The 12,634-nt window shown below is 43.9% G+C and overlaps 1 protein-coding gene across 1 annotated transcript in view; it reads left to right on the top strand.

Moving 5' to 3' along the window:
- selenoi (selenoprotein I) overlaps positions 1-12,634 on the top strand; it is a 53,694-nt gene that overhangs the window by 26,570 nt on the left and 14,490 nt on the right. Inside the window, exons 4-5 of the mRNA XM_060854024.1 lie at positions 8,874-8,948; positions 11,076-11,338. Of these exons, the coding sequence (XP_060710007.1) occupies positions 8,874-8,948; positions 11,076-11,338 (338 nt within the window). The remainder of the gene's footprint in view (positions 1-8,873; positions 8,949-11,075; positions 11,339-12,634) is intronic.

Genomic DNA, 12,634 nt, shown 5'->3' with positions numbered 1-12,634 from the left:
TTCTCTTGTTTTGCTTTGTATATCGATAGCCTTGGGTTCGAGCCCCAGTAAAGCCATTGAGTTCTGGGCAGCACGGTGGCACAGTGGTTAGCACTGCTGCCTCACAGCACCAGAGACCCATGTTCAATTCCCAACTCAGGCAACTGACTGTGTGGAGTTTGCACATTCTCTCCGTGTCTGAGAGTCCCCTCCGGGTGCTCCGGTTTCCTCCCACAGTCCAAAGATGTGCAGGTCAGGTGAATCGGCCATGCTAAATTGCCCGTAGTGTTAGGTAAAGGGGTAAATGTAGGGGAATGGGTGGGTTGCCCTTGTCAGGTCAGTGTGGACTTGTTGGGCCGAAGGGCCTGTTTCCACACTAAGTAATCTAATCTAATCAAAGGATTCTGAGTTGTTGTGAAGCTTTAACTGTACTGAAGCTTTGCTCCTGGGCTCGATTTGTATAGAAGAGGCAGTGTTGTCTAATGAATGGTTGGCTCAGCTGCCCCTAGCCCAGCTGTGAACTAAAAGGTCTTGCATGTCTCCATCTTTAAACAGGCAAGACTCCACTTGCAGGATTTGTTTTTGCATTTTTTAACCCATCATGGAGGAATTAATTGATGTTTGTCATAGAGTCAGAGATGTACTTGCCTTCGGTCCAACCCGTCCATGCCGACCAGATATCCCAGCCCAACCTAGTCCCACCTGCCAGCACCCGGCCCATATCCATCCAAATCCTTCCTATTCATATACTCATCCAAATGCCTCTTAAATGTTGCAATGGTACCAGCCTCCACCACATCCTCTGGCAGCTCATTCTGTACACGTACCACCCTCTGCGTGAAAAAGTTGCCCATTAGGTCTCTTTTATATCTTTTCCCCCTCTCACCCTAAACCTATGCCCTCTAGTTCTGGACTCCCTGACCCCAGGGAAAGGACTTTGTCTATTTATCCTATCCATGCCCCTCATAATTTTGTAAACCTCTAAGGTCACCCCTCAGCCTCTGCTCCCAGGGTAAACAGCCCCAGACTGTTCAGCCTCTCCCTGTAGCTCAGATCCTCCAACCCTGACAACATCCTTGTAAATCTTCTCTGAACCCTTTCAAGTTTCACAACATCTTTCTGAATATTTGTATCATCAATAGTCATAGAACATAGAAAAATACAGTGCAGTACAGGCCCTTCGGCCCTTGATGTTACGCCGATCCAAGCCCACCTAACCTACACTAGCCCACTATCCTCCATATACCTATCCGATGCCTGTTTAAATGCCCATAAAGAGGGAGAGTCCACCACTGCTACTGGCAGGGCATTCCATGAACTCTTGACTCGCTGAATAAAGAATCTACTCCTAACATTTGTCCTATACCTACCACCCCTTAATTTAAAGCTATGCCCCCTCGTAATAGCTGACTCCATGCGTGGAAAAAGGTTCTCATGGTTAACCCTATCTAAACCCCTAATCATCATGTGCACCTCTATCAAATCACCCCTAAACCTTCTTTTCTCCAATGAAAACAGCCCCAAGTGCCTCAGCCTTTCCTCATACGATCTTCCTACCATACCAGACAACATCCTGGTAAACCTCCTTTGCACCCGTTCCAGTGCCTCCACATCCTTCCGATAGTATGTCGACCAAAACTGCACACCTTACTCCAGATAAGGCCGCACCAGAGTCTTATACAACTGCAACATGACCTCAGGACTCCGGAACTCAATTCCTCTATCAATAAATGCCAGAATGCCATATGCCTTCTTCACAGCACTATTTACCTGGGTGGCAACTTTCAGAGATCTGTGTACATGGACACCAAGATCCCTCTGCTCATCCACACTACCAAGTATCCGACCATTAGCCCAGTACCCCATCTTCTTGTTACTCTTACCAAAGTGAATCACTTCACACTTGCCTACATTGAACTCCATTTGCCACCTTTCTGCCCAGCTCTGCAGCTTATCTAGATCCCATTGTAACCTGCCACATCCATCCTCACTGTCAACAACTCCACTGACTTTCATATCATCTGTAAACTTGCTCACCCAACCTTAGCCCCTCCTACAGGTCATTTATAAAAATGACAAACGGCAATGGTCCCAAAACAGATCCTTGCAGAACACCGCTAGTAATTGCACTCCAAGATGAACCTTTACCATCAACTACTACCCTCTGTCGTCTTCCAGCCAGCCAATTCCTAATCCAAACCTCCAACGCACCCTCAATGCCATACCTCTGCATTTTTTTGCAGTAGCCTACCATGGGGAACCTTATCAAATGCCTTACTAAAATCTATATACACCACATCTATTGCTTTACCCTCGTCCTCCTCCTTAGTCACCTTCTCAAAGAATTCAGTAAGGTTTGTGAGGCATGACCTGACCTTCACAAAACCATGCTGACTATTCTTGATCACATTATTCCTATCCAGATGTTCATAAATCCTATCCCTTACAATTTTCTCTAAGACTTTGCCCACAACAGAAGTCCGACTCACTGGCCTGTAGTTACTAGGGTTATCCCTACTCCCCTTCTTGAACAAGGGAACCACATTTGCTATCCTCCAGTCTTCTGGCAGTATTCCTGTAGACAACGAGGACAAAAATCAAGGCCATTGGCTCTGCAATCTCCTCCCTTGCTTCCCAGAGAATCCTAGGATAAATGCCATCAGGCCCAGGGGACTTATCTATTTTCACCCTTTCCAGAATTTCCAACACTTTTCTTACCTACATACCTCAAAGCTATCCATTCTAATTAATAGTGACTCAATATTCACATCGGCAACAATGTCCTGTTCCTGAGTGAATACTGACAAAAAGTATTCATTCAGTGTCTCCCCAATCTCTTCAGCTTCCACACGCAACTTCCCACTACTATCCTTGACTGGAGCTATTCCTACCCTAGTCATTCTTTTATTCCTGACATACCTATAGAAAGCCTTTGGGTTTTCCCTAATCCTACCAAGCAAGGACTTTTCAAGTCCCCTCCTTGCTGCTCTTAGCCAGGAAGGATCTAAAGAGAGAGCTACCTTATAACTCTCAATCGCCCCAATTGAACCTTCACGCCTCATCTTTACATAGGGCACCTTCTTCCCTTTTAACAAGGGATTCCAATTCCTTATTAAACCACGGCTCCCTCACACGACCCTTTCCTCCCTGCCTGACAGGTACATACTTATCAAGGACACTCAGTAGTTGTTCCTTGAACAAGCTCCACATCGATTGCGCCCTTCCCTTTTGAAGCCTACGTTTCCAAGCCATGCATCGTAAGTCATGCCTCACCGCATCATCATTTCCCTGCCCCCAGCTATAACTCTTGCCCTGCAGTGCACACTTATCCCTCTCCATCACTAGAGTAAAAGTCACCGAATTGTGGTCACTGTCCCCAAAGTGCTCATCTACCTCCAATTCTAACACCTGGCCTGGTTCGTTACCCAGAACGAAATCTAGTATGGCCTCCCCTCTTGTTGGCCTGTCTACATATTGTGTCAGGAAACCCTCCTGCACACGTTGGACAAACACCGACCCATCTAACGTACTCGAGCTATAGCTTTCCCAGTCAATATCTGGAAAGTTCAAGTCCCCCATAATAACCACCCTATTACTTTCACTCTTCTCCTGAATCATCCTCACAATCCTTTCTTCTACATCTCTAGGACTATTAGGAGGCCTGTAGAAAATTCCTAACAGGGTGACCTCACCTTTCCTATTTCTAACCTCAGCCCAAACTACCTCAGATGGCGAGTCTTCGTCCATTGTCCTTTCCACCGCTGTAATACTATCTTTGACGAGCAATGCCACACCTCCCCCTCTTTTTTTTTTTTACCCCCACCTCTGAACCTACTAAAACATTTAAACCTTGGAACCTGCAACAGCCAATCCTGTCCCTGTTCTACCCATGTCTCCATAATAGCTACAACATCGATCCCAGGTACCAACCCACGCTGCAAGTTCACCTACCTTATTTCGTACACTTCTCGCATTGAAGTATACACACTTAAGCCACCTTCCTGTTTACAGGCACCCTCCTTCGAGATTGATGCCATGTTCCTAACCTCCCTACACGTCAGGTCCTGCACCCTAAAGCTACAAGTAAAAAGTGAGGTCTGCAGATGCTGGAGATCAGAACTGAAAATATGTTGCTGTTTAAAGCGCAGCAGGTCAGGCACCATCTAAGCAACAGGAAATTCGACGTTTCGGGCATAAGCCCTTCATACTGGTGACCCCTCCGGTTCAGGTGTAAACCATCCTGTTTAGAGGTCCCACCTTCCCCAGAAAGAACCTCAGTTATCCAGATACCGGATTTCACCCCCCCCGCCGCACCATCCCTGTAGCCATGCATTTAACTGTTCTCTCCCTATTCCTCAACTCTCTCTCACGTGGCATGGGTAACAAACCAGAGACAACAACTGTTTGTTCTAACTCTGAGCTTCCAACCTAGCTCCCTGGAAGCCTGCCTAACATCCTCATCCCTCTTCCTACCTATGTCGTTGGTGCCAACGTAGACCACTACTTCAGGCTGCTCCCCCTCCCCCTTATGGACCTGGAAAGCACGATCAGAGACGACACGTACCCTTGCACTTGGGAGGCAACATACCAAACGGGAGTCTGTCTCGCCCCCACAAAACTGCCTATCTGTGCCCCGAACTATCGAGTCCCCAATAACTATTGCTCTGCTCTTCTCCACCCATCCCTTCTGAGCAACAGGGACAGGCTCTGTGCCAGAGACCTGAACCCCATTGCTTACCCCTGGTAAGTCGTCTTCCCCCACAAGTATCCAAAACAGTATACTTGTTCTTGAGGGGAATCGCCATAGGGAGTCCCTGCACTGGCTGCTTCCTCCTAGTCCCCCTCACTGTCACCCATCTGTCTGCGATCTTTGGAGTTACTACTTCCCTAAAGCTCTGATCTATGACCCCCTCTGCCTCCCGAATGATCCTAAGTTCATCCAACTCCGGCTCCAGTTCCCTAACACGGTATTGGAGGAGCTGGAGATGGGTGCACTTCCTGCAAGTGTAATCGGCAGGGACGACCATGGCATCCCTCACCTCAAACATGTTGCAAGAGGAACATTGCACTGCCTTCGCTGCCATCCCTCTAAAAATAACCTTTTTATATATTTAAAAAAAAAACTAGGTCCAAAGAATAGAACAAGCAAAATGCAGCACTTACCTGCTTACCACAACGGGTCTTATTATTAGGTTAGAGGAGTGCCTCGGGTTCCTCTCCTGCGTGCCTTTTATAGGAAAAAAACCTACCCAGGTAAGCTTGCGCTACACCAACTTCTGGGTCTGCTCCACGCTTTTTTTTTTAAAAAAAAAACTTTCAAATTTAAACTGTTAACAAACGTCACCGAGCCTTCAAGCAGCCACTGTCAAACAGTCCTTACCTGTTCTGCTGAGGGAGTGAGCTTCATAGGTGAGGTTCCGGAAGATTGGAGGTTGGCAAACATAGTGCCACTGTTGAAGAAGGGCAGTAAAGACAAACCAGGGAACTATAGACCGGTGAGCCTGACCTCAGTGGTGAACAAGCTGTTGGAGGGAATCCTGAGGGACAGGATGTACACGTATTTGGAAAGGCAAGGACTGATTAGGGATGATCAACATGGCTTTGTGCACGGGAAATCATGTCTCTCAATCCTTGATTGAGTTTTTTTTTGAAGAAGTAACAAAAGACTGAGGGCAGAGCGGTAACTGATTTAACCAAGTTAGATCTCATGGAATACAGGGAGAACTAGCCATTTGGATACAGAACTGGCTCAAAGATAGAAGACGGAGGGGGGTGGTGGAGGGTTGTTTTTCAGACTGGAGGCCTGTGACCAGTGGAGTGCTACAAGATTTGGTGCTGGGCCCTCCAACTTTTGTCATTTACATAAATGATTTGGATGCGAGCATGAGGTACAGTTAGTAAGTTTGCAGATGACACCAAAATTGGAGGTGTAGTGGACAGCGAAGAGGAGGGTTACCTTGGATTACAGCAGGATCTGGACCAGATGGGCCAATGGGCTGAGAAGTGGCAGATGGAGTTTAATTCCGATAAATGTGAGGTGCTGCGTTTTGGGAAAGCAAATCTTAGCAGGACTTATGCACTTGATGGTAAGGCTGAACAGGCTGGGGCTGTTTTCCCTAGAGTGTCGGAGGCTGAGGGGTGACCTTATAGAGGCTTACAAAATCATGAGGGGCATGGATAGGATAAATAGACAAAATCTCTTCCCTGGGGTTGGGGAGTCCAGAACTAGAGGGCATAGGTTTAGGGTGAGAGGGGAAAGATATAAAAGAGACTTACAAGGCAACTTTTTCATGCAGAGGGTGGTACATGTATGGAATGAGTTGACAGAGGAAGTGGTGGAGGCTGGTACAATTGCAACATTTAAGAGGCATTTGGATGTGTATATGAATAGGAAGGGTTTGGAGGGATATGGGCCGGGTGCTGACAGGTGGGACTAGATTGGGTTGGGATACCTGGCCGGCATGGATGGGTTGGACCGAAGGGTCTGTTTCTATGCTGTACGTCTCTATGACTCTGATATCAGGACAATATCTCAGCTGTCCTCATGGCTGAGAACAGAATGAAAAGTTGTTTTCAACAGGAGATTGCAAAATGAATATCTGAGGCCTGGAGCTGGAATCTAAAATGCAGGGAGGGAGGTTACTGGTTGAGACAGCGAGCGTGGTAGTGGAAAAGCACAGCAGGTCAGACAGCATCCAAGGAGCCAGAGTGTTGAAGTTTCAGGCAAAAGCCCTTCCTTTTCCAGTACCATACTCTGACTCTAATCTCCAGCATCTGCAGTCCTCACTCCTGAGAACACCAACAGCATTGCTGTTTACAGATTACCTTATGCTGCTTTGAAAGATTTGTTCGTCTGTCTCAACCCCAAGTGCGTGTGTACAATATTTGCCATGAATAGAAGGAGCTAAATCATTTGTCTGTGGGCACCAGATGTGAATGCAATTTGAATTAACAAGCTCACGTTTTTTGTTTGCATAATAGAATGTTTTAAGAGGCTAGTAGTGATTCGTTGTAATCTCCTTTTCAGTTTATGAAATATCTGACTTTGTCCCTAGACCTGAGTTGTACCTGATTTTATTCTGCTGGCCTTGACCGGGCAGGTTGAGTAGTTAAGTTGTTGAGCAGTTCAGTTATGGGACACGTTTATTTCTAGCAACTGGCCTTCCACCCATGCATTGGCTCATCTCTGTTTTGAGATGGTAATGTGATTTAATGCATGGTCATAGCTGTCTGTTCTGTTGATTCTGCTGTTGAGGAACATCTTTATAACCTAATCCATGTTGCTGACTGACATGAGAAAACACCACAAATATCTTTTGAATTTGAGAAGTGTTAGTCATTATTGTTTACAGCTGAATTAATTTAGCAGACTTGATAAAGTGACAATTTTCCATTACATTAATTTCTAGACTACAACGAATACTGCTACTAACAGATTCTCTGTTGGTTCATCAGTATGAAAATGCTTCCTCTTCCTTGTGTGATTTCCTCCTTACTGGCCTCAAAGTTAAAATGTTTTGTCTCGGTAACTTTACCGCTTATACTTCTCATGTTGTTTTTGCTAGCTAAGGGGAAAGGTATGGGGCAAGAAGAGTGTTTCCAAAATATCCTTCAGCAGAAGCTTGTGAATGACTTCATATCCAGATTTCAATAGCACCATATACTCTGAATGCTTTAGTTAGCTGACCAATATCTGAAAATTGTCTGCAGAATTCTTTTATTGTTTCCATTTGTCATTTGGAAGTTTATTTTGTCACTAAATAGACTGAAGTTAAAGTATTTCATTTCTGTGGACCTGTTGTTCTGCTGTAATGTGCATTTCACCAACTCAAATTTGCTGTAACACAGCTGACGAATTGGGGACGTGCTTCTGCGACGCAAACTTTTAAAACATGTTGGCTTTAATGTGATTACATCGCCAACACTTTAAGTGCTATTTCTAAAGTGTGATTTTTTTTTTCTCTATAATGTGGGGTTGCACAAGAACGCAACTATTGCGTTTTACAACTGTCTATTTTAAAAACTGGTTGGCTGGTTAAATGTGGGACAGTCTTCAGTTTTTTTAATGATTTCTCAGTGCTATTTGGATGGTTATTTGTTGTAAGCTGAGTAAATTTTTTTAAGTAAAAAATGAGGTCTGCAGATGCTGGAGATCACAGTTGAAAATGTGTTGCTGGTTAAAGCACAGCAGGTCAGGCAGCATCCAAGGAATAGGAAATTCGACGTTTCGGGCATAAGCCCTTCATCAGGAATGAGGAGAGGGTGCAAGGCAGGCTAAGATAAAAGGTAGGGAGGAGGGACTTGGGGAAGGGGCGATGGAGATGTGATAGGTGGAAGGAGGTCAAGGTGAGGGTGATAGGCCGGAGTGGGGGGGGGCGCGGAGAGGTTAGGAAGAAGATTGCAGGTTGGGAGGGCGGTGCTGAGTTGAGGGAACCGACTGAGACAAGGTGGGGGGAGGGGAAATGAGGAAACTGGAGAAATCCGAGTTCATCCCTTGTGGTTGGAGGGTTCCCAGGCGGAAGATGAGGCGTTCTTCCTTCAACCGTCGTGTTGTTGTGTTTTGCCGGTGGAGGAGTCCAAGGATTTGCATGTCCTTGGTGGAGTGGGAGGGAGAGTTAGTGTTGAGCCACGGGGTGGTTGGGTTGGTTGGTCTGGGCGTCCCTGAGGTTTTTTTTGTAATATAAGTAACCATTGTTACCCTTTTACTATATGAAATGCCTTTATTTTCTCCTCATTTAAATTTGGGAGAAAATGAGCAGGTAGTTAAATTCTTCTGTTTCATGGCAAAATGTAGATATTGTATCCAGGGAGTTGGTGAAACATTCTTTAGAGCAAATGGTGTCCTATTAGAGACTGATCGTATTTTCTCCCTGCTTTCTCTTTCTCTCTTACAGGTTCAGGTTATACACATGTTCCAAGTTGGGTATGGATTGCTGCTGGTCTCCTGAATTTCACGGCATACACATTAGGTCAGTGATTCTTAAAACTGTTTTGGTTGAAGGATCCTTTCTGAATGGAATCCATTAATTGTGGAACCTAGTCTGATTAAGAAACATGAAATAAGACCATGCTGCAACTAGATTTTGAAGTTTTTTAAAAAAAAAATTAGATGGTTTCTTTCCAAGTATCAGTGAGATGGATATGCCAGCTTATTGCAGAGTCTGGTTTATTCTTAATGGAGGAAAGCAAAGGACTGCAAAAGCACAAGAATGCAGAGGGTGTTTAGGAATATTTTGAAGTAAACAGGCAGGAACCTGGGATGGGGAAGCACAGGAAGAGCAGAAACTATATGGGAGCATCATTGTGACAGTTCATCAAGGTATTGTGATAGACCCAGTTGTTATCAGCTGCTGTTTTAAGACCTTCCTGTCTTTTGGTCAGCAGTGGGATGTCCCTTAGCCAGCGCACAATGCTAAGCACCATTTGCAACTGCTTGGATGTTGAAGCAGTCCAAATGCAACATAATCTGGACAACGTTTGGACTTGGACTGATGAGTGAAAAGTTATATTGTGTGACAGTGCCAGGAAATGAGCTTCACGAGAGAATCTAATCAATTTTTTTCCTTTGATATTCATTGCATTACCATTCCTGAATCCCCCTCTAAGTAACCTCCTGGGAGTTCACCGTTGACTGGAAACTGAAAAGGACCAGTCATAAAGCATTGGATATAAGAGCGGGTCAGCAGCAAGGAATTCTAGTTCCCCAAAGTCTGTGCAACATCTACAAATCAAGATGTGAAGGAATAGTGTCCATTTCCTTGGATGAATGTAGCTTGAGCAACATTTTGAAGCTTGATACCAGCCAGGAGAAAGCAGTGTATATTATTTGGATCCCATCCACCCACACCTTCGTTCAGTTCTTTCGCCACTGACTTGCTTGCCGCAGTCTGCACCATATGTAAGATGCCTAGTGGCACCTCTGAGATTTCTGTACCTTTTTTTGTAAACCTATGACTTGCATGATGTAGAAGGACAAGGGTGAAGGTATGAGAGAACAACCCTATATGAAAGTCCTGCTCCAGTACACATACTAGTTAACTTGGAATTGTATCACCTTTCCTTCTTTGCTGGGTCAAAAATCCTGGAGTTGCCTCCTGAACACCAGTAGTTCATGAAGGTGGCTTCCCAACATTCTGTCTCATGGATGATTTTAGTGAAGGGCAAAACTTGCTAGGTTGCTCAATGATGCCTATATTCATGTAAGATGAGCTTTTTAAAAAAGTTATGATGTTTAAGATTATCGAAGAAGTTGATATAAAATAATTTCCATCTGATTATTGTAAATTAATAACTTGGCTGTAATTTTAAGTTTGTATTCCTAAGCTGTTTAGTAGTATCAGAAACTCTCCTTTATTCAAAGGATCGTGGATGTCTGTAATATTCTACTCCCAAAAAGCTCTTGCTAGCTTCATTGTGAACACTATTCTGAACACTAAAATGGATTTTTGTTTTTGAGAATTATCGGCATGGAGTTGCAACAGATCAGACGTTCACTAACTAGTGAAACATGTTTGAGATTTCTGGCTGACCTATATTGGCTCCTTTGTTAGATTTTTAAAATGCTCCTTGTCATTTTCAAATTCTCCACAGCTTCACCCATCTAAACTCCTCTAGCTCTCTATGACCCCTTGAGCATTGCAGTGTTTAATGCTGAATTATTGGTGGCCTTACCTTCAGCTGTCAAAACTCTTAAGATCAGGTTCCATCTCTAAACATCCCTGCCTAGCAAATTCTCTAGCCTCCTAGAAGGCAACCCTTAAAGTCTAACTTTTTTTTTAAACCAAGCTTTTGGTCATCAAACCTTTTTTAGGTGCTGAGTCAAATTCTGTTTTATAATGTTACTCTGAAGTTTGTTGGGGCATTTTACCATGTTCAATAAATGGATAAATACAGTTGCCTTTGTCAAAAGGCATGCATTCTATGCAACATTACTTCCTTCAGCTGTTCAAGTATTTGCCCAATAATGAGAGATTTTTTTTTTTTGTATGGCTGAAGTTGGATTGGAGACGTATAAATATACATGACAGACAATTTTATTTTAGTAAATACTATGGTGATCCAAATACTGAACCTATCTCTTTATCAATTTCCAATAGATGGAGTTGATGGGAAGCAAGCTCGACGGACTAGCTCCAGCACTCCACTTGGAGAACTTTTTGACCATGGTTTGGACAGCTGGGCCTGCATATTTTTTGTAGTCACTGTCTATTCCATCTTCGGACGTGGGGAGGCGGGTGTCAGTGTCCTTACGCTGTTCTTCATTCTGTGGGTAGTATTATTTTCCTTTATACTTTCCCACTGGGAGAAGTACAACACAGGGATTCTTTTCCTTCCATGGGGATATGACCTAAGTCAAGTGGTAAGTGAGTACTCTGATTTGTGTAGCCATTTGTCGTGGTAAGCTGTCACAAAGTGCTTAGTGCAGTGAACTCTTCTAATGTGCAATGATTTGTCAAACAATTTGTTGAGAATTAAAGACCATTAATTCTTGACACTTTCAATATAATTTATGCAAATTTAAATGAGGAAAAATAACATCAGTTGGCACAAGGAATACTGTAATCTGCATTTTTTCCAAAAATAAGTTGGTCACAACACAAGCTGTATGAACACCCATTCTTCCTACTATTGATAGTTTAAGCTTGAAATTGTTGAAAGTGGTTAGTATTTCATTGGTTACAGCACCAAATGCTTTGTGCAAAATCCAGGTCTCAGTCATTTTATCTTTTTTGATATTTGATTACTTTGACTGGTTTCCTTCAGTTCCCAGGAGAGTGATCTTTAGATTTAATACTTTGCTCAAAACAGTAGGATTTCCATCAACATGATGAATTTGAAGTGCTCTATGAATCAAATTGTATTTCTCTGAAACAGCTCAGTATAACTTGAGCTGTTTCCGTAAACATCAATCTATTATTTTAAAAATGAATCTACCTAATGAAGACCAACTTTCAGCATTGAGTCATAGAGATGTACAGCATGGAAACAGACCCTTCGGTCCAACCTGTCCATGCCGACCAGATATCCCAACCCAATCTGATCCCACCTGCCAGCACCTGACCCATATCCCTCCAAACCCTTCCTATTCCTATACACATCCAAATGCCTCTTTGAGGTTGCAATTGTACCAGCCTCCACTACATCCTCTGGCAGCTCATTCCATACATGTACCACCCTCTGTGTGAAAAAGTTGCCCCTTGGGTCTCTTCTATATCTTTCCCCTCTCAACCTAAACCTATGCCCACTAGTTCTGGACTCCCTGATCCCAGGGAAAAGACTGTGTCTATTTATCTTATCCATGCCCCTTATAATTTTGCAAACCTCTATAAGGTCACCCCTCAGCCTCCGACACTCCAGGGAAAATAGTCCCAGCCTGTTCAGCCTCTCCCTATAGCTCAAATCCTCCAACTCTGACAACATCCTTGTCAGTCTTTTCTGAATCCTTTCAAGTTTCACAACATTTTTTCCAGTAGGAAGGAGACTAGAATTGCACGCAATATTCCAGCAGTGGCCTAACCAATGTCCTGTACAGCAGCAACATGACCTCCCAATTCCTGTACTCAATACTCTGACCAATAAAGGAAAGCATACCAAACAACACCTTCACTATCCTATCTACCTGCGACTCCACTTTCAAGGAGTTATAAACCTGCAC

Source organism: Hemiscyllium ocellatum, chromosome 3 (genome assembly GCF_020745735.1).
Source record: "Hemiscyllium ocellatum isolate sHemOce1 chromosome 3, sHemOce1.pat.X.cur, whole genome shotgun sequence".
Taxonomy (NCBI): Eukaryota; Metazoa; Chordata; class Chondrichthyes; order Orectolobiformes; family Hemiscylliidae; genus Hemiscyllium; species Hemiscyllium ocellatum.
The sequence above is the reverse complement of the archived record's forward strand: the minus strand, read 5'-3'. Positions and strand labels throughout refer to the sequence as shown.